The 19,441-nt window shown below is 38.3% G+C and overlaps 1 protein-coding gene across 1 annotated transcript; it reads left to right on the top strand.

Moving 5' to 3' along the window:
• The first annotated feature begins 2,676 nt into the window (after positions 1 to 2,676).
• LOC143852644 (AMSH-like ubiquitin thioesterase 3) lies at positions 2,677 to 18,925 on the top strand. Its single transcript, XM_077362141.1, has 14 exons — positions 2,677 to 2,917; positions 4,081 to 4,145; positions 4,376 to 4,451; positions 4,566 to 4,751; positions 5,039 to 5,145; positions 7,655 to 7,760; positions 7,848 to 7,894; positions 8,016 to 8,322; positions 9,170 to 9,259; positions 9,351 to 9,413; positions 12,656 to 12,730; positions 15,310 to 15,372; positions 18,287 to 18,339; positions 18,603 to 18,925. Exons 1-14 carry the CDS (start codon positions 2,798 to 2,800, stop codon positions 18,775 to 18,777), a joined length of 1,533 nt encoding a protein of 510 aa, XP_077218256.1. The 5' UTR covers positions 2,677 to 2,797; the 3' UTR covers positions 18,778 to 18,925.
• The last annotated feature ends 516 nt before the right edge of the window (positions 18,926 to 19,441 follow it).

Raw genomic sequence — 19,441 nt, 5'->3', positions numbered from 1 at the left:
TCAATAAATGGGACTTTTCTTGGATAAAAAGCAATGGAGGAGGATTTTCTGTCTCCGACGCAACATATAAAATCTGTAGAAAGAGAGAGGTTTCCAAACTCAATTATAGACAAGGTGAAGTCCATAACAGCATGGAGGGAGCTATGATACAGCTGAAATAATGAATGATTTTTTTCTTTAGATTAGATATTTTAAAACTATTTTGAATGGCTTAATTTGAATCTTAACTGCAGTTTCATGGACTCGCAATAAATGAATAAAACAAGTAAGAATGAAGATGGAAAGTGCTGCTAGATGGCGGGTCAAATAGTATTACCTCCTTCAATGCACTCGTTGGGCTATCTACTGAGCGGTTCTTTAGGGCGGGAAGAAGGGTGGGTAACTCCCGTAGGGCAAGCTGCATTTTTATCTTTTTGCTCCTCTGAGGAATGCTATGTGAAAATTAGGGCACTTGTTAAGGTGCATTGGAAATGATATTTTACGATCATTTTACACATGCTTTGAGAAAAATACACATATTTGAGACTTATTTATCACGGTCCAGATGGACTACAAAATTCGAAGTTCAACGGGCAGGATCTAAACTCATTCATAGGATCCATGGACACAATTCATTACTCTATTATATGATCCGAAATTATTAGCAATCGGATCCAGACAACTAACAAAAACCCGTTGAACAGTCGTAAATTCGATTTGTTATACTATTTTACGAAAATTCCTTTTAATTTTTTTTTTTTTTATAACTTTATGTGTTGTATCAATGGTATTCTAGTAAAAATAAGTCATATCCATTTTTTTAACGGTTCCGAATTTTCAGTAGTTTTTTCAATCATCTTTCAAGTTTCGAGTCACCCTCTTCGCTTCATTCTCTGACCATCGACCCTAAGTCCCTAGCTCGTTGTATTGCCGCAGTTGTTGCTCACCTTTGCGGCCACTAGTTACACTTGTGCAGTCGTGCTCCCTGTCTTTTAAGGATTTTAACTATGTAAAAAGTAATTATGACCTTTAAGGACACTCTAATGGACAGTTTGATTTGAAATTCATCGTGACCGAGACATGGGAAGTGTGATCCAAAGAACACTCTAAATCCGATCCAGCCGATGAGAGACTTGAATGAATTGTTACTGAGACATAGGTGGATATGATCCGAAATGGATCCACTGACACCCCTACCTGCAAATTAGCTAGCTCATTGTTAAAAGAAGTATGATTTACAATTTTTATGGGCAGTGATACATTAGAGAAATAAAAGTAGATGACATTTTTCTACACTTTATTTGCACTTGGGGTGTGTTTGGTTGCACAAATGCTTGGCAGCCCTCGAAATTTGGCTTTGATTTGGAATGCCATTCCACGTTTGGTTGCCAAATGGCACCGGACTCCCCTTTTGTATCTTTTGGATGTCCCTAGTGCAATAATTTTATATCTAAGGTTGATTTCTTGCCCTCTTCTTATGACTTTTAAACCGAATTCTTCTAAAAACAAGAAATTTTTCTTCATGCTACGCTTGGTTGCTTGGACCGGCTCGGAGAGTAGTGGAATAGGAAGTCAAAGGGAAGAGACAAGAATTTTGATTTGCCTAGAATTACCTTGGAAAATTGTGTAGTGGTGTTTGATTGCGAGGCAAATAATGGGAGAGTAGGAGATAAAGTAGGGGGGTGTCATTACCAAGAGAGGAGAGAGAGATGGAAGAGAGAGATAGAGAGCCTCTAGAAAGTTCAACCATAATTCTTTGCTTTTGGAATAAGGGGACAAGAAAGAGACAAGCAATCATTACATGAGAGAAATCCAAGAGAATCAATGGGAGTCCAGTGCATTTTGGCAACCAAATGTGGAATAGCATGCCAAATTCGGACGGCTGCTGAGCTTTTGTGCAACCAAACGAAGCAATGTTCCGGGAATGATGCTCTCTCTCTCTCTCTATATATATATATCCTTCCTCTTTATCTTTTCTCCCTATAATTTTAAACAAATAAAATGTCTGTCTCCTCCCTTTTACTTCTTATTCCACTACTCTAGGAGCAACCTTGTAGCAGAAAAGTAAGCAAAACATTATCGAACCACCACGAAGTCTTCTAGTAGGAAGAAAAATCTCAAAGTAGATCCGGACGTTCAAGAAAAATCTCAACTTTCACAGGCAAATTTGCTGTAGAAATTCTATTTCAAATGCACGTGGGATCGACGGTCCTGATTATTTTACACGACCGCCACGTATATAAAAGACTACATCCCGTAGGAGCGTTGCAGAAAAGTAAGCAAAAACATTCTCGAACGGCTTACTTCACATGCAAGCATAGTAAAGACGAGATTTTATATGGTGTAAGCCCTTATAGTCCCTTATTTTTCAAAAAGTACTGTACGGACCGCATGATAGGATGATCCAAACCATCAATAAGATAGAACGCAATGTAATTAGATTGCTCCCCAAAAATCATTTCCATAGGATGATCCCAGCCCTCCGATCTAAACCGTCAATAAGATAGAACGCAATGTAAATAGATTGCTCCCCAAAAATATCGGAGGGCTAGGATCATTCTATGGAAATGATTTTTGGCGAACAAACCTATTCACGTTGTGTTCCGTCTTATGGACGGTTTGGATCATCCGATGATGTGTTCCGTACAGTAATTTTTGAAAAATAAGGGACTATAAAGGGCTTACACCGTATAAAAACTCCGAAAAGACATTCTCTACTTAGGATCGAATCACGGTCGCCGAGAAACAGTTCAGCATCGCCGGAAATCCGGTCGAGATTGCCGGGAAAAAACGAGCGAGTTGCCGGAAAACGTCTGTTATGAACGGAAACCCTAATCCCATGGCAATCAACATCAACAGCTACGCCCGGAAAGTGGACGTGGACAATCGGATTCCTCTCCACTTCTACTACCGGATCGCTGATAATCTTCTCAAACAGGTCTCTCTCGATTTTGAATTTTCATTTTTTTTTGCTTGATCATCGTACGAGAATCGTTTATTTGTTTCGGAGATTTAGATTATATCTTTCTCATAGGAATTTTGATGAATTTTTCATTTTAGGGCAAGTAATTAGGGTTACTGGGTTTTTGAGCTTCTGTTAACTTTTAAAATCAATGGATGTTGTAGTGAAAGTATTTGTTTATTTGTTATAATTTTTTGAATTGATGGGAGAAGATAAAAAAAAAGCAAAGGATTTATAATTTTTGAACACAATCCCAACTTTTCAAGTCATGATAGGGCTACAATTGAAACCAACTTTTCAAATTCATGGCCCGGTTCATATTGGATTTGCATATCAGAGAGCAAAAAATGGTGAATTTCTTGAATTATTGGGAATGATGATAGGGAAGGGGAGTTTTTCTGTCACTCCAAATCTTCAATCTGTTTACACAATTTTCTTGTTTGTACCATTTCAGTGTGTTGTTCATAGGAATTTAAAATCATAGAATTCACACGATGCTTGAATTTATAATGAAAGATTCATATGATAATATAATGGAAGAGACAGGCACTCCACTCCTCGCAGGGCCTCATGTTCCTATAATTCTGTGTATTTAGTGTCTTATTCCTATAGTGTCTTCATTTAATAAGTGTGTCACCTATATCACATGGAAAAAAGGAAGAAAAAGTTTTCACACTCGGGCTGTTTAGATACGTGGATTTTAGAATCCAGGTTTTAGTTTGAAAGCGGTGTAAAATTCTGGATTTTACAATCCATTATCCTGGATTTTAAGTAAGATATGCAAGTTTTAGAAATCTATCCCCCATCCCGAGATCTGTAAAGCCTGGAAACACGGGACGATCTCCTACTCTCTCGCTCGACGGAAAGAAGGGCGAGAAATCAGAAAATGACGGACGGTCTCCTTCTTCACTCGTCTCCCATCCAGGATTTTGAGGAAATCCAAGATTATAAAATCCACTCATCCAAACAGCCCCTTACTGTTTTGCTATTTTTATCTGGAAACTGACAACCTACACTTCCAACATCGCATTGAGCTTTCTGTAATTTTTGGAATATCTTGAGCAACATGAGTTGGAGGACTGTTTATTGAACATTCTCTAACTTGGACATGGTGATCAATGTCTGTTTGCTATGTTCAGGCTAGCATATATCGGGAAGAGAAGAATCTATTAGATCTGTATGTCGTACTTCTCAGGTTTACTAGGTATGTAAAACATCATGGTTTTAGCATTCTGCCTGCCTTTTGATTGATTATATTTACGTTGATAATTTACCATGATCAATTTTCTAATTGTTAGTCTAGTTCCAATGCCTAATACACAGTTTAACTGATTCCTATATTTTCCTTGTTTTGTGAGGCTATTTGTATATATCTATTTAATCTGAGAATGCTTGGATATGCTGGATTCTTTATAAACTTCTTTATCATCACAGTTTGATATCCGAAACGATACCATGCCATCAAGATTATCAGCTTTCGCTTCTGAAAGAAAGAACTAAATTCAGGAAGGTGAATACAGACCCCTTTATGACTTATCTATATTTACGGCATTTGGCATTCAATGTATGTTTTCCAGAAAACATTGTTGGAATGCATTTGTTAACACTTTGTATGTCATTCCAGAAATTGTTGGATGCTATAAGTGAGTTAGAATCTCTGAAGCCAGATGCTCAACGTCAACTTAATGAACAGAACAAAGCCCATGTGGTTCAGCTTGATAGCCTACAAAGATTTTCATATAATTCAGCCACCTCACCAGAATGGCCATATGTTACAAAACAAATCTCATCAGACCCTGAACTTAAGCAGGTCCTTTTCCCATTACACTGCTCTCAGTGCGTATTTGGAATTCCATGCAGGAGCTATTTTGTTATTCTTGGAAGCTCATTTTATCTTGTAGAATGGAAGGTTTCTTTGATGCTAAGCATGTTTTATACCATTCATTTGTTCATTCATATTTTATTTCCTTTTTTATTTTAGCTCACTTCTTGGGTACTTGTCGCGTTATTGCTTTTATTGCGCGTAGCTATTGTTCCATTTATTTGTACAACTTATATTGGTCTTTTCTTGTGACTTCTCTGATTCATAACTTACAGCTAGATACCAGGGGAAGTGCATCTCAGTCTCGAAGGGCACATATCAATGAGCTTGATCAAGTTGTATCACCAAGTACAAGGCAGATTGACCGGCAGTTTCGGAAGCTGTTAGTATACTGTTTTAAGACATTTATTAACTCTACATGTACATAAAACTCAGTTTTCTTCTGGATTTTCTGTTCATTGAACATGTTGGATGCTAGAAGTTGAAGCAAATAGTTACTTCCGGAATGATAAAAGTAGCGCAACAAAAAATCTCTCATTTCATAGGCGGAATGGGACAGTATAGGTTTTGATTGTACATAATCGTAGGGTATCCTTCATGAATCACCAATGCAAAAGTTTTTGTTCTACATATTCATAGGGTATTTATTCACGAATCACCAATTCAAAATTTTCAGAATCAGGTAGAATGGTGCTTCTTAACAGATACATTTTGATGAATATTGCAGTTATCCATGCCTAGATTTCTTGTTTGAGAATGGTTAATACATGATATGTAACAATGTCACTTCATTTTTCTTTGTTATGGTTTAAGTGCGCATGCCGCATAGATTCTTTTGTTCTCTTCACCAGGCTGCACATTTGAGAAAGGAACCTAGGTATAGGTATCACTACGTCACAATTGTGGTATTTGGTGCATGTGCTTCTCCTAAGGCTTCCTATATCTCTTTAGTTAGTCTCATAATATCCTCCCAAGTTTCTCTGGTTATGTTAATGTCTATATGTATATCTTTTTTAATGATATTACTTTATTTTTAGTTATAGAGTTTGTTTTGTGCTTCAAAAATCTTCTCTTCTTTCATAACAATAGTTTAACAAAGATGTGATTCTTTGGTAGTGGCTTTGATGTGCACATATTGCTGTAGTACTCGTAGGTCAAGAAATGGTGGGAACTGACCGGTTAACATGGTGTGCAAGGGACTTGGAGTTTTAAAAATGATTTTCAAACAGATGGTGCTAATGCGTACCTTTCTTTTAAGTTGGGTGCCAAAATGCACCTAAGTGATAGATGGGCATGATTTTAAATGTCCTCCGAAACCAACACGAAACGACATAAATGTTTTTTGTTTTATCTCCACCGAAACTGAAATGACCGAAATGCAGAAACCAACATCGTAAGCAGGGGCGGACCCACGTATAGCGTCGAGCCCCCCCCCCCCCACACACACACAATGACTTGCAAAATCCGTTTTATTCACTGTAGCACAGGAGGGTTTTTAGCGGCGTTCATGAACTCCGCTAAAGAAAAATTCCATTTACCAGCGTTCAGGAACGCCAGTAATTGTAAACGGCCCCCCAGAGACCAGTGCACTATTAGTCTGGCCCCCCAAGTGTAAATTCCTGGCTCCGCCCCTGATTGTAAGTATAATAGTGGTATACCATATTAATATGTTTTACATAATTATATTTATATGAATTTTATGCAAAACATAGTGCATGCATTATGTATAAATATTTATAGGAATTATCTGTGAAAATTGGCATGTGCTAAATTATCAGACATGCTCGAGAGTAAATATTTTTAAACCATTATGGATGGTTGTCTTGCTTATATGGTGGTTTCTAAGTGTGTATTTGTGCTTATTCTAGCATTTCCTAAAGTTTCATCCTTAAAGTCTATCATTTGCATATGTTTTCATATGTTACCTTGATTTTATTGGGTTTCCACTGAAACCGAAATGTTTCCGATTCCGTGGTGACTGAAACTTAAAACCTTTGAAAGTGAGCCTTAAGTCAGATGTGCGTTAATGAGGGAACAAAATAGCAAGAGGAGAGAGGTAAAACCCTAGAGGGAATTCGTTGGGTATGGAAGATGGGATGCACCAATAGAAGATGATGTTAAGATATAAGAGAACAGAGGAGATAGACGATTGGTCTAGGGTTTGAAAGGGAGAATGGAAGGAGAGAACGGTAGATCTATGGTTTTAAATCAAAGGAGATGTATATGAAAGAAGGCTAGGTATAAGTTCAAGAAGATTAAATATCTCTATTGAATTATTGGATCTTGGCTTTTAGTGTGAGATCATGATTCTCCTTGGATTTGAGATGAGATATAGCTTTAGGTATACAATAGATTATATAGCTTCTTGAAAAATGGGGTATACAGTATATTATATAGCTTTAGGTACAAATAACTTAGACAACCTTAATGAGGTCATTCAACCTTTTTCTAACCATTACATCCGTCCAAGTTTGTCTGGGTATGTTCTCTTTCCATGTGTATATCATTGCTGTTAGGGCTATTATTGCATTAATTTAGGCTTTATAGCTTCCTGTTTGTTTTGTGCTCCCAAAATCTTATCTTCTTTCTCAACCATAGTTTTTTTGTTTGTTTGTTTATTGAATGGTCTTTCTTAACCATAGTTTAACAAAGGGTTGCAAGTTTGTATGGTAATAGTTTTGACGGCCCAATTTTCTTTTTAAGTTAGAACATAATTGGTAAGCCCTATTCTGTCTCCCATTCAAAAAAAAAAGGTCCTCTTCTGCCTAGAGGGGTTAAGGATTCCTGTGAATTTCAAATAGCCGCCAATATGTACAAAAGCTCAGTATTAGATGTTGAATGAGTGTTTTTCACTTTATACACAATTAATTGTGTTTCCTGATGACATGCAGTTCTCTCACTCTACCTCATCCAAAGGAAGAAACCTTGAATAGGCACTCCATTTTAGGTCCAAACGGCCTCCGGGGTCAGTGGCAGGGACCTATTACTGGTATAAGGGTATACTCTTGTATTCTTGACATGTATTTTATCTTTTCTGCAAATAGAAACTGTTATGGTTTACCTTATTTCTATTATGTAATACAGGTCCATTATCCAAGCAATGCCAACCTAGCCCCTGCTGAAATTTTTGGGTCAAATCTTGAACTCAATTACTTCTTAATTTGTATATCTTGATTCACATCATAATTCTGCATTACTTTCCAAATTTGTATTCATAACATATTTTATCATGTGCTGTCTACTGATAAATAGCCAGAATCAAGGTGGACAATGTGGCCTTGCGGCGTTAAAAGATGGTGAATCAGATAGGTCTACCATGGAATCAGTTCTCTCCCTGGATGATGGTAGATGGTTGCATCCCGTGGAAGAGACACGTTCACAGGAAGCTGGTGTTCTGATTAACAATATCAGGCAACCTTCTCCTCCTCCTGTTCTTGCTCGTGTGCATCAAGATATGATTCCGATTTCTCCATCAAAAGTTGCTGATCCACGACCAGGGCCCGCAAGACCTTTACAGGATGGGATACCCGGCTCTAATACATATCAAAAGTTACACATTGTAAGCTCACATTCAGTTTCCATGTTGGCTTAAGTTTGGATTCTATATAGACAACTCATTCGTGTGATTGATGTGTCAGGTATAAGCAGGGGTGCAACTCGGGTCGGAACCCATTTTTCCAACCCAACCCAACCCAACCTGATTTCCAACCCGGCTGGGTTCAACCCGACCCAACCCAACCCGATTTGCAATTTCCTCAACCCGATCCAACCCGACCCAACCCGATTTCCAATTCGGGTTGGGTGGGGTCGGGTTGACCCGATTTAATATCGTAACAACAATTGACCACCTCAACTCAAGCCGGGTTGTTTTGGATTTTGAGAACCAATAGTGAGTCACCAATAATCAGTTTTTGACTCACAGCCGGTTCTCAAAATCCAAAACAAACAGGGACTAACAATTGACAAAGGGAAATGTTATCCGCACTACTATATTTTGATGAACACACTGCTCACTTATGGCCCGCACCGTAGGATTATCCAAACCGTCCATTGTGGACTGTGAGACTATTTCAATGTTAAAAAAGAAAAAACACTTGCAGAACTTCTTCAGATGGAATACAGTAATATTAATATAAACTAGGATCATATGTATATGTTGGAATTAACATCACTACTAAATGGGAATTTGAAATTTCCAATTCGGGTTGGGTCGGGTCGGGTTGCCCGACACCCCAACCCGATTTCCAATTCGGGTTGATTTTTCCCAACCCTAACCCAACCCGATTTGCGAAAAGCTTAACCCGACCCAACCCAAATTCGGGTTAAACCCGACCTGAGTTGCACCCTTAGGTATAAGGCTTTTTGTTGTTTGAGCTTGATAATTTGGTATTTGTATCACTCTGTAGCCTCCGAAGATGATGGAGGATTTCTTGAGGCTGGCACAGAAAAACACTCACAAAAATTTGGAAACATGTGGAGTTCTTGCTGGTTCACTAGTAAGGTCCCCTAGACTTTTTGTTCCAAAATACAAGTGATTTGAAAATTTGTGTACTCTCTTTCTTAATTACGCATTGCAACTAATTGCAGAAAAACAGGATCTTCTATATCACAACACTAATAATCCCAAAGCAGGAATCAACATCTGATTCGGTAAGATATTTTAACCTAGGTGCTTTGCTACAATTCTTTGTTGTTTAGTTCATTACTTCCTGATTTAGGCTTTCAATTAACTTTCATGTCAAAACTAGTAATTTGCAATGTCCCTACCAGTCTTACTTGTTTGTTGCTGGTAGGCTTAGCTGGCTTGGTGTTAGTTCATATAATTTTCAAAATTACATTTGTATATTATCAACACATTAACTAAGGGGTACCTACCACTTAATCCAAATTGGTTAGATGTAACTTACAAAACCTTAAGTAGTTTAGCGTGGACTTTGGATTCCTCATTTTTTTTGGAATGGTGGAATTTTAGTAAAGGGCAAAGCCCAATGACCGATAGAAGAAATACAAGAACAGCAAAAATAGCTGCAAAAAGCGAAACCAAACGGTTGATTATCTAGATGTCCTTAAATAATGGGCTTTTCTTGGTTTGGTTGCACAAAAACCCGGTTGTCACCCCTGTCCCATCCGTATGAAATCCACGCCAAATCCACAAAGGGCGAGTTTGGATTGCGGGACTGGGAATCAAGAAACGGTATCTCATTCGGTCTCCGCCATTCCAAGTGTTTGGATGGCATTTAATTATAGGAATGACCACTCCGGGCGGAAATAGAGCGGGAATATTAGGAGGATTACGATACCCACCAAAGAGCGTGGTATTCTGATTCCTGACCTTTTCTCTCACATATCCCGAAAATATCTTTCCATATCTCTCTCCTAATTTTCCTGTCCCTCTCTCTCGTATCCCTAAAACTTCGATTTCTTCTTCAGCTTTTTTTCTTTTTTGGTTCTTCCATGGCAGATGAAGAAGAGCAGCAAGAGCACATGGGAGAGGTCTCCAATCCATCCGTCTCCAGTTTCTAATCTTTGTTTGGAAAGGTCGAACATTTGTCACTGAGGGATGACCATGAAATCCTTCCTGTGCAGAAGCACATCATTTTACAATGGCTGAAGATAATAATGGAGGGTGTGGCTGTTTTGTTAAAAAGCAAAAACAAAGATTCCTAGAAGAAGATGGGTTTTTCCACTCCTTACAACCTTAAAATTTTAGGGATTGTGCGGTTGCATCAAATTAGGGACCTGTTTTAGGGTTTGTGGTTTCAGGATTTCTTCTGCTTGGATTTATAATTTCAAGATTTCAGAAGTTTTCTTGTTTCTGGATTTCTGCCGTCGCGGGGACCTTGATGACTTGTTTCTGGAATACTAGTGCATATCTCTCTCTCTCTCTCTCTCTCTCTCTCTCTCTCTCTCTCCTTAGCAGGATATTGAATTGTTTGTTGGATTCCTTGATGAATTCCACGCTAAACCAAACACTCGAATGGAACTAAGATTCCGTTTACAAGGGGTATCAGAAAGGTAGTGGAATGTAATGTTTGTTCCGATTCCTGATTCCAGCAATCCAAATGCACCCAAAGGGGAAATTTTGCTTGGATTTCTTGGAAATGATGCTTTTTCTCTTATCCTCTCTTCCTCTCTCTTCTCTCTCTATACTGGTAATGACACCCCACACCACTACTCTACGAGGTTGACAACCAAACACTAGCTACCACTTACCACTATTCTACGAGGTAAATTCTAGGTAAATTCAATGCTTGTGGCCTCCTTGTTGATTACTTACACCACTAATCTACTAAGTAAATACTTGCAACCAAACAGAGCATAAAAGACATGTAAACATTAGAATATGGGTCCCAGGATGGTCCCCATCAGATCTCAACTTTGCTTTTTGATATCGCGAGGTCTCCAACTTTGATCCCTACATCCAGCTCATCTAGTCATCTTTGAGCGTGTTGTCCTTTATGTTGCCTCCTCTGCTAGCCATGGCTTCAAATTCAATGTCCCTGCCCACGACAACAGCAATCTACTCTACGTGCTAGAGCTGGATTGTGTTGTCCTCAATAACAGGATCTCCTTCCATGCGCTTTCCACCTTCTCCACCATTTGTAAGACCGCTACAATCACCCGCATGCGTGCCCTCCTCTCAGGAAGATCCAAATCAACAAACACGATATCTTCTACACCAATGTCAGTCTCTTCCAAGACTAGACCCAATTTAGTTTTATTGTCGTTGACATCGTTGTACCTACTTCATCGCCGCTTTCGAGAAATCTGTCATCATCAGTGGTGATTGAATTGATTGGACCATGATTGGCATCAGTGGAAATGCCACACTGCCCAGCAATGATCGCATTTGCAACATGGATTCCAACATCATCTTTAGAAACATGGATTCCAAGTCGAGAAGTGTGCAGCAATCATGCGCCTCACCTTGGAACAGTTCTACAGTCACTACCCCTGCATCATCTTCAAGTGTCAGCCTCAGCACTGATGTTGGAGACAAGATTATCGAGCACCTAAGAATTGGAGAGAAAGGAAGGAGAGAGAAGTGAGGGAGTCACACGTATAAGAGAGATTTCCTTGCTTTTTCTTAAACATTTCAGCATGTTGTTGTAAGAGATAACCGACTGGGGCAACTATTACAGATCCAACCTGTGCATTTTGACAAAATGAGAAGAATCTGGTGTGCCATTATTTCTTATGGGTGGGGATATCCATATCATATAATTATATTAACAAGCCAAAGTTGGTATAGATCCGTAGGTGATTGACTGATCCATTGGTACTTGTGACTTATGACGTTACATCCAAAACTATTTGTCGACCCAACTAGTGCAATAAATGGGACCTATGAACTTTATCAAGCCAAGGGTGGTCCCACTGCTCCTGCCAATGGTAGTGGGTGAACCTTAATTTTGGATACGACTTCTAAACTTCTTTGGACTATCTGCTCTTTCTGTCAACTAAATAATATATAATAAGCCTGTAACAAACCAATAATAAATATTTTATTAATCATAATATATCAACACTGCATAGGCTGTTGATTCAGGTTCAGTTGAGATTGAACCAAATTGGATTCGTTCTCTAACTCTGATCCAAATCCGAAGTCAACTGAACCAATTCAAAGGCATTTCAACCTCAAATATTTTTTTTTTTTTTTTTTTTTGAATTTAATGTAAAGTGGGGTTAAGTTATGACTTGATTATCCCCGGAATGAATCGATTGGTTGCATCCAAAGTAAGCTGTGGGACATAATTTGGTATTGCCAGGACTCAGGGTCACATTGAAGACTATAACTTATATTGTTAATAGTATTCTTTTATCATCCAACTGTTCTCATTTCGAAGATATTGTTGGTTTTTATTTTAAAGCAATTGTTGTATATTCCACAGTGTCAGACAATGAATGAAGAAGAAATATTTGATGTTCAAGAAAAGCTCTCCCTTTTCCCACTTGGGTGGATTCATGTAAGTTTTGAGGATGTCCTTGGTTTCTATTACCTTCCATTTCCTTTTCTTTTTTTTGAATGGCTACCTTCTGTTTCTTATGCTTGTTAATTCTTAAGTGTATTTTATTTTCTATAGCGTGAGGTCATATATTTGTGAAAGTTTCCAATGCTAGCACTTGTTTTTCCTTAGGATGTCAGTTAACCTCAATTAAGTAAACATGGCTATGTGTTTACATATCTGGACTGTGATGGGGATCCCCATCAGGTATGGACCACAACCCAAAAACAACACTAATATGGCGATCCTAACCATCAGATTAGATGACTTATCCTTTGAATGTGAACCTCTAGTCAAATTTTCTCTTTTTAGCTATCATTTGCAATCTTCATGTTGTTCTTTCACCCTGAGGTCGGGGGTTCTATCCAAGCTTACCTATCAAAAAAATTTGCAATCTTCATATTCTTTAATCAGATGGCTAAGATCACCCAATTTATGTGGTTTTGAGTTATGACCCATCTAAAATGAACTGACCCAATTAGAGACATTAACGTCGGAAAGAAAAATAAGGTCTAAATAAATTCTTTGTGATCGTAGTAACAGATAACAAATCAGTAAGTACAACTGAGGAGAGTATAATGATGGAGATGTTTCCTTTTTCAGATATTAAGGAAAAAGTCTACATCTGCTATCATAACCGTGTCCCCGACTAAACAATTTCTATGCAAAGAAAATAAAGATGTCACGTCGGTCATGTGCTCGAAAGCTTCTGAATGGATGATCCATGATGGACCAGAGGAACCGGAAGATACAAGATAGTTGATGTTGAAGCATATGGGAAAACGTGGAGAGGTAGATGTGGTCGATGGTCCGTCAAGCTCTGCCATCACACACCTTAGACTTTCTAATTCTTCTTTGGGGATTGTGATTATTTCCTTAGATGGAATCAAGGCCTGATGAAATGATTCCTGGGCTCCATAAGTAGAAGGATGCCATGAAGAATTTCTGCTGAAAGACGTAGCATTGTGATCCATAGAGATATATGACTTGTTGAACTTAGCCTGTAAACCATGCAAATCACAACATGTCTCTTTAGCAGTCAGGAACACCCACAGTGGTCACACATTAGTTTCTCCTCATCTGAAACTTTACCAAATCTCTTTCCACCTCCTAATCACTTTTAGAGCTCATTGAAAGAGCTGAACGATCTTGTCTAGCCCTGGGCAACATGGCACTCCGCATACTCTCCTCACTTTGAGTACAAGAGTATGTATATCTATCATAAGGAAGTAGTAGGAGGGCCACACACAAGGGTCTGAATCCTAAGCATGCTCATAGAGTTGAGTCCAGCCAGGAATTAAAAAAATCTTTCTCCGGTTGACTAGAATATTGTACATTGTCCCATCAATAGAATAGACTGGGTTCTTTGGTTGATAATGACCATAATCTATTCATATGCGATACACCATTCTGCACACCAGAGACTATGAAATTCTCCAGCAATCGCACTACTATCAGGGATATTTCTGATTTACTGGTTCTAGAAAAGCGATGTTCCAACAATGCATAAAACCCATGGCATAAGATCAACAAAGAACACATCGCACCAAATATCTTCTTCAACCTAAACAATACCAAATTTTTTGGAGATATGATATATTTCAATCTTCTCTAAAAACATTGCATGCATAAAAAAATAAGAAGTAATCATAGCATGCCGACCTCCTTGTAGAACCCCATAGATCTGTACAAAGGTCCACATCCGTCTGTACATCTAGATCTGACTGTACAAGCGAGAGTAAGGATAGATCTACATTTGGAGAAACCCTGCTCCTTATTTGCGGTCCAATCCGAGACTAATGGGAGAGGAAACAATCGTGAACCCTTTTATGGAAGCCTTGATTGCTTGCTCTTATAGTAAAATTAGGGGTTGAGTTACTGAAGAAGAGAAGAGAAAGAAGAGAGATGAGAAAAGATTTCATGTGGGAGAGACCTTGCCCATGAAAACCCAAATGCCTTTTTAAATATAACCTTACTAACAAATGTCTAATAAACTTCGCTGTAGGGCCCATTAAAACCTTATTTTGTTTGGTAGAGAGATTTTGAAGTAGGCTTTTTCAGCAGTCTACCATGAAGTACATGAGCCTAATGCTGTACATAATCTTGTATTTTACTCAACGTTACCGTTTGGGTCATAATTTGATATGATTCCTTGATCGGAAGCATTTATATGGGGATTGGATGCCTTACTTCGTGTCCAAACATGCAAGGTTCTGCAAATTGTGTCACACCTGTAACAGGCTAGCGGCACAATCCTGGCAGGCATTGTCATTTAATTATGTTATTTCAACTTAAATATGATTATGACAACCTGGTCCATTTCACCTAAAAGGATTATGAGAACTCATCTAGACACTTATTAACTTTCCCAGCAGTGATGTGTACCTGTTTTTTGGAAACTCAAGGGACTCATTCAGAAGTAGAAATTGCCTACCTTAATTGTAGTGAAATCTAACCCCATGTCTTGCATTTTGATGTGATAGAATAGTTTATAAGCTTCCTTATACCATTTTGGTTACACACTTTATTGTGGTTTTCAGACGCACCCAACACAGTCATGCTTCATGTCATCAGTTGATCTGCACACTCATTACTCCTATCAGGTGATGCGGAATTTTATGATTTTTTGTGTTATTTGCTTACTGATTTCAACTTTGTGATCCATAGTTTTGCTTCCGTCCTAAAAGTTTATATTGACCAGTTTATATATTTTCTTATGTGATATGCTTAAGTTGAAGAGTTTTTTATGTTTTCAGTCCTATCTAGCGAATGGTTTAATGTCGGCTTAATATATCCAAAGGGGGGAGTGTTATTTCTAGCTCTGGATCATATATTTTTAAGTTTTTCATAAGGTCTTAAACTGTCTTTCGCTAAAGTCATGTCATTTCTTTGTAACAATTGACAATATGTATTCCGTTTCTACAGATATACATGCATACCTTGCTACATACACATGGAGATGCACAGAACACAATCGATTTTCTTTTACTGATTATTGTTGAACATGACATAGGTCCCTGCGTGGTTTATGTAAACTGGTGGTGACCTTTTAGTCAGTTTTATTGGATACTTCTTAAGGTTTTAAGTTTGAGTCTGAGAAAGTATCAGTTCTTCTTGTTTGCTTGGATAGTAAATCTCTGTTTGCCTATCTATAGTTATGGATGACTGACAAATGTTCCTTTCTGTGTTTGACATTACATTGTATCAATTCTTCAATCAATAAGTTAATGGGGAAATAGATTCTAGTGGATAGGCAGAGATAGACAAGAACTTCTTGAAAGCCAGGTGAAGAAACCCTGACCTTTTAGTTCGAAACAACCAAATAAATGGAGGATGCTTCTTTAATCGTTTTGAGCAAGTTTTGTGTGGAATTCATTCTATACGAGTTGATGCATGCGTGTGGTCGCCCACCAACGATTAGCATGTGTGGGGGCCCTGGCCCACCAAAGGTTCCACTTGACCCTTAAGTTCCATTAAAAGGCTTTTAGATTCTATTTTGTTTTGGAGGGCTACTCTTGGTTGTCTCCTCCAAGATGTGGATTTTAGGTGGAGCGAGGTTGGATTTTGGAGATTTTCCTTCCCTAAGACTCCCTTTTGGTGGCCTACCCTGGGTGGAAAAGGAAGTAATTAGGTGGAGCGAGGTTGGATCTTGGAGATTTCCCTTCCCTAAGACTCCCTTTTGGTTGCCTATCCTGTGTGGGAAAGGAAGTAATTGGGTGGAGCGAGGTTAGTTCTTGGAGATTTTCCTTCCCTAAGACTCTCTTTTGGTTGCCTACCCTGGGTGGAAAAGAAAGTAAAAAAGATTGGGCAGAACTGTCCATCTATTTCAAATTAATGGAATGGATCATCGGGGAAGGTCTATTTCAGGGAGGATTTGAAAGAAACGGACAATTCTGCCCATCCTGCTCACCTTCCTTTCCCCATAGGGAAGGCAACCAAATGGAGCCCAAGTGATTCACTTATTATTTCTTTCGCCTTCTTTTGATCAGGGTTTATGTTTTCGCAATTCATATTAATTTGTTTTCACTTAAATCTCCTTTTTTCTGACCTAGTTCTGTTCTTTGGGTAGTTTGGATTATGAGATTATTGAAGGGCATTCAAGATATAGATAAATGAATCTAGATTTTTTGGGTATCTTAAGCCCTAGATTTGATTTATTTATTTTTTTGGTCAATTTAGTACTATTCATGCTTTGGAAATTCTTTGGAATTGGATTCGGTTGCTTGCTGGAATTTTTGCTATTGGCAATATTTGTGTTTTTTGGTCAGATAATGTAGGTTGTGTTGAGCTTTTTCTTCTTTCCCTTTTTCATACTATATTATGGCTGCCTCAAATGAAAGATCAAATTCTATTTCTGTAAAACTTGATGGCACAGTTTTATCTTTATTTTTTGAATGGCTTGATGGCACAAATTATTCACTCTAGGAATTTTATTTTTGAGTGTTTGTTGAGAGAAAAGGGGTGGTGAATATGTTAGATGGCATATGTGTATAGCTAAATACCGAGGAAAAATATGGCATATGTGTATAGCTAAATACCGAGGAAAAATTAAGTCAATTGAAGATGAATGATGCGATGACAATTACATGGATCCTCAACTCAATGGTGCCATCCATTGCCCTAAATCTCAATCCCTACCGGACTAGGAAGAAGATGAGAGGCTATTTACAGAGAATATACCAGCAAGAACATCAAGCTAGACTCTTCAGGATTGAGTAGGATATCTCTGAACATTCTCAAGGTAATAAGGACATCAAATCCAATTACTCTGAATTTATGAGCCTATCAACTGAGCATGATATGCTTTCTCCTCATACAGTGTCTGACTAGGTTGCCAGAGCGGAAAGTAAAGCGGGAAGCAGAGGCTCCTGGGATGGTGGGAAGCGGGAAGCGTGAAGGGCAAGGGGAAGCGCCGGGGAATCGCCAGGGAAGCACGAAGGGAAGCGTGTTTCCCATTTTTTGTGATTTCCATAAAATTAAAACAATGGGAAGCGACGGGGAAGCGTGTTCCCGTTTTGGGGAAGCGCGATTCCCACTTTTTGGGGAAGCACCGAGATTCCCGATTCGGAATCAGGTTACAGGGAATCGTGATTCCCCGTTGCAGGGGAAGATTCCAACATCAATTATGAAATTTCTTGTCTGAAAACATTGGAAAGATGAAGGGGAATTTGGTTCCCATGGATGGCCATCACTCAAAGTCAAACCCTGCTTATCATTCCAAAAACTTGAGTCATAGGATTTTATTTATTTTTGAATGATAACTTGAGTCATAGGATGGTCAAACTGTCCAAAAGTAAGTCCCAGAAGCTACTTCTGATTCCTGACATGATACTATTCCATGGTTTCCTTACTTCATGCACCAAGTGAAGACTAAATATAATTTGTGGCAGCATTGAATGTAACAGGACCTTGTTTTATTTTAGTTTAATCTAATCTCCATTGCTTTACTTTTATTCCTTTTATTTCTATTGTTATGATAAGTTGACTTATTGTTGAAGGGCTATGTCTTCTTACCAGGTCATGTTGCCAGAGGCAATTGCAATTGTTATGGCACCCACAGATGAATCCAGGTAGATTAGGCCTTCCAATTCCCCAGCAAAATAATTACCAGAAATCTTTTAAGTAGAATTAACATTTCTTGTCTGGTTGAAACAATTTTGTGAAATTTTCTGTTGACAGCAATTAACTGGTCATCATTAATTACCGATATGAGCTGTTTCTAATGAATGGTTAATTTGATCAAACAATCTTCAACAATAAATTTTGAAAGTAGTTTGTTTTCTTTTTGTAAAACTCTTAAATCATTCAATGAATTTTTTCCGTGTCTCTGCAGAACCCATGGCATATTCCATCTATCAGATCCAGGAGGTGTTTCTGTAATACGCCATTGTCAACAGCGAGGTTTTCACCCTCACGAGGAGCTTCCCGATGGCGGCCCAATCTACGAACACTGCTCACACGTGTATATAAATCCAAATTTGAAATTTGATGTCGTCGACCTTCGGTAATCTTACAATTTCCTTACTGCTTTAAGTTATGTAAGCAATTTTATATCATGCAGAGAACTGTAATGTCAAAGATTGGACTCCTATTCAGCTTCAAATTCATTTCACAAGCTGTAAATCCATAGCACATATATGAAGCTGATTTTTTCAAGTTCTATGAATGATAACTATTTAAGGTTTTTTTTCTTAACAATCACAACTGGGCCCCAGCCACATGTATGTGACTGGGTCCATTGATCTGGTGGATCACAACAATTCTGCCATTTGTTGTTGGTCCCACCTAGGTAGAATGATCTTCACCCTTGATTCGTAAGGCTTTGTTTAGGGTTTCTACCAAGAGAGCTAAACAAGCATAATAATCTCTCAAAACATTAACACAAGAAAAATGGGACAAAAAAGCGAGTAATAGACCTGAAAATTTTCCAACTTCGGGTGAACAAGGGGGCTTTAGAATTTCCTCGAACTGATGGTGAGCAAGGGCTGTTGCTACGTTGTGTAAAAGTTGATCAATGACAAAAACACAGGAAGAAAAGCAGTGCAATATTCAGCATGAAATTTCTTCAAATAGTTGGTGATCAATTCATTTTACTGCTTATGTTCCCTTTTAAAATTGGGTTCTAAGAGCAAAAACATGTCTCTTCTTTTCTTCAACAACGCATTAATACTA

The sequence above is a fragment of the Tasmannia lanceolata genome, unplaced genomic scaffold, assembly GCF_043159265.1.
Source record: "Tasmannia lanceolata isolate RefF3 unplaced genomic scaffold, GAP_Taslan_0.1 ptg000019l, whole genome shotgun sequence".
NCBI lineage: Eukaryota > Viridiplantae > Streptophyta > Magnoliopsida > Canellales > Winteraceae > Tasmannia > Tasmannia lanceolata.
Note: the sequence above shows the minus strand (reverse complement) of the source record. Positions and strands in the feature narration are given on the sequence as shown.

Bases quoted from the DNA above. Each gene is read 5' to 3' on its own strand.
- LOC143852644 (XM_077362141.1), top strand. From the start codon at position 2,798: ATGAACGGAAACCCTAATCCCATGGCAATCAACATCAACAGCTACGCC. The intron at 2,918-4,080 runs GTCTCTCTCGAT...TGCTATGTTCAG, and splicing joins CTGATAATCTTCTCAAACAG to GCTAGCATATATCGGGAAGA. The intron at 9,260-9,350 runs GTAAGGTCCCCT...AACTAATTGCAG, and splicing joins GAGTTCTTGCTGGTTCACTA to AAAAACAGGATCTTCTATAT.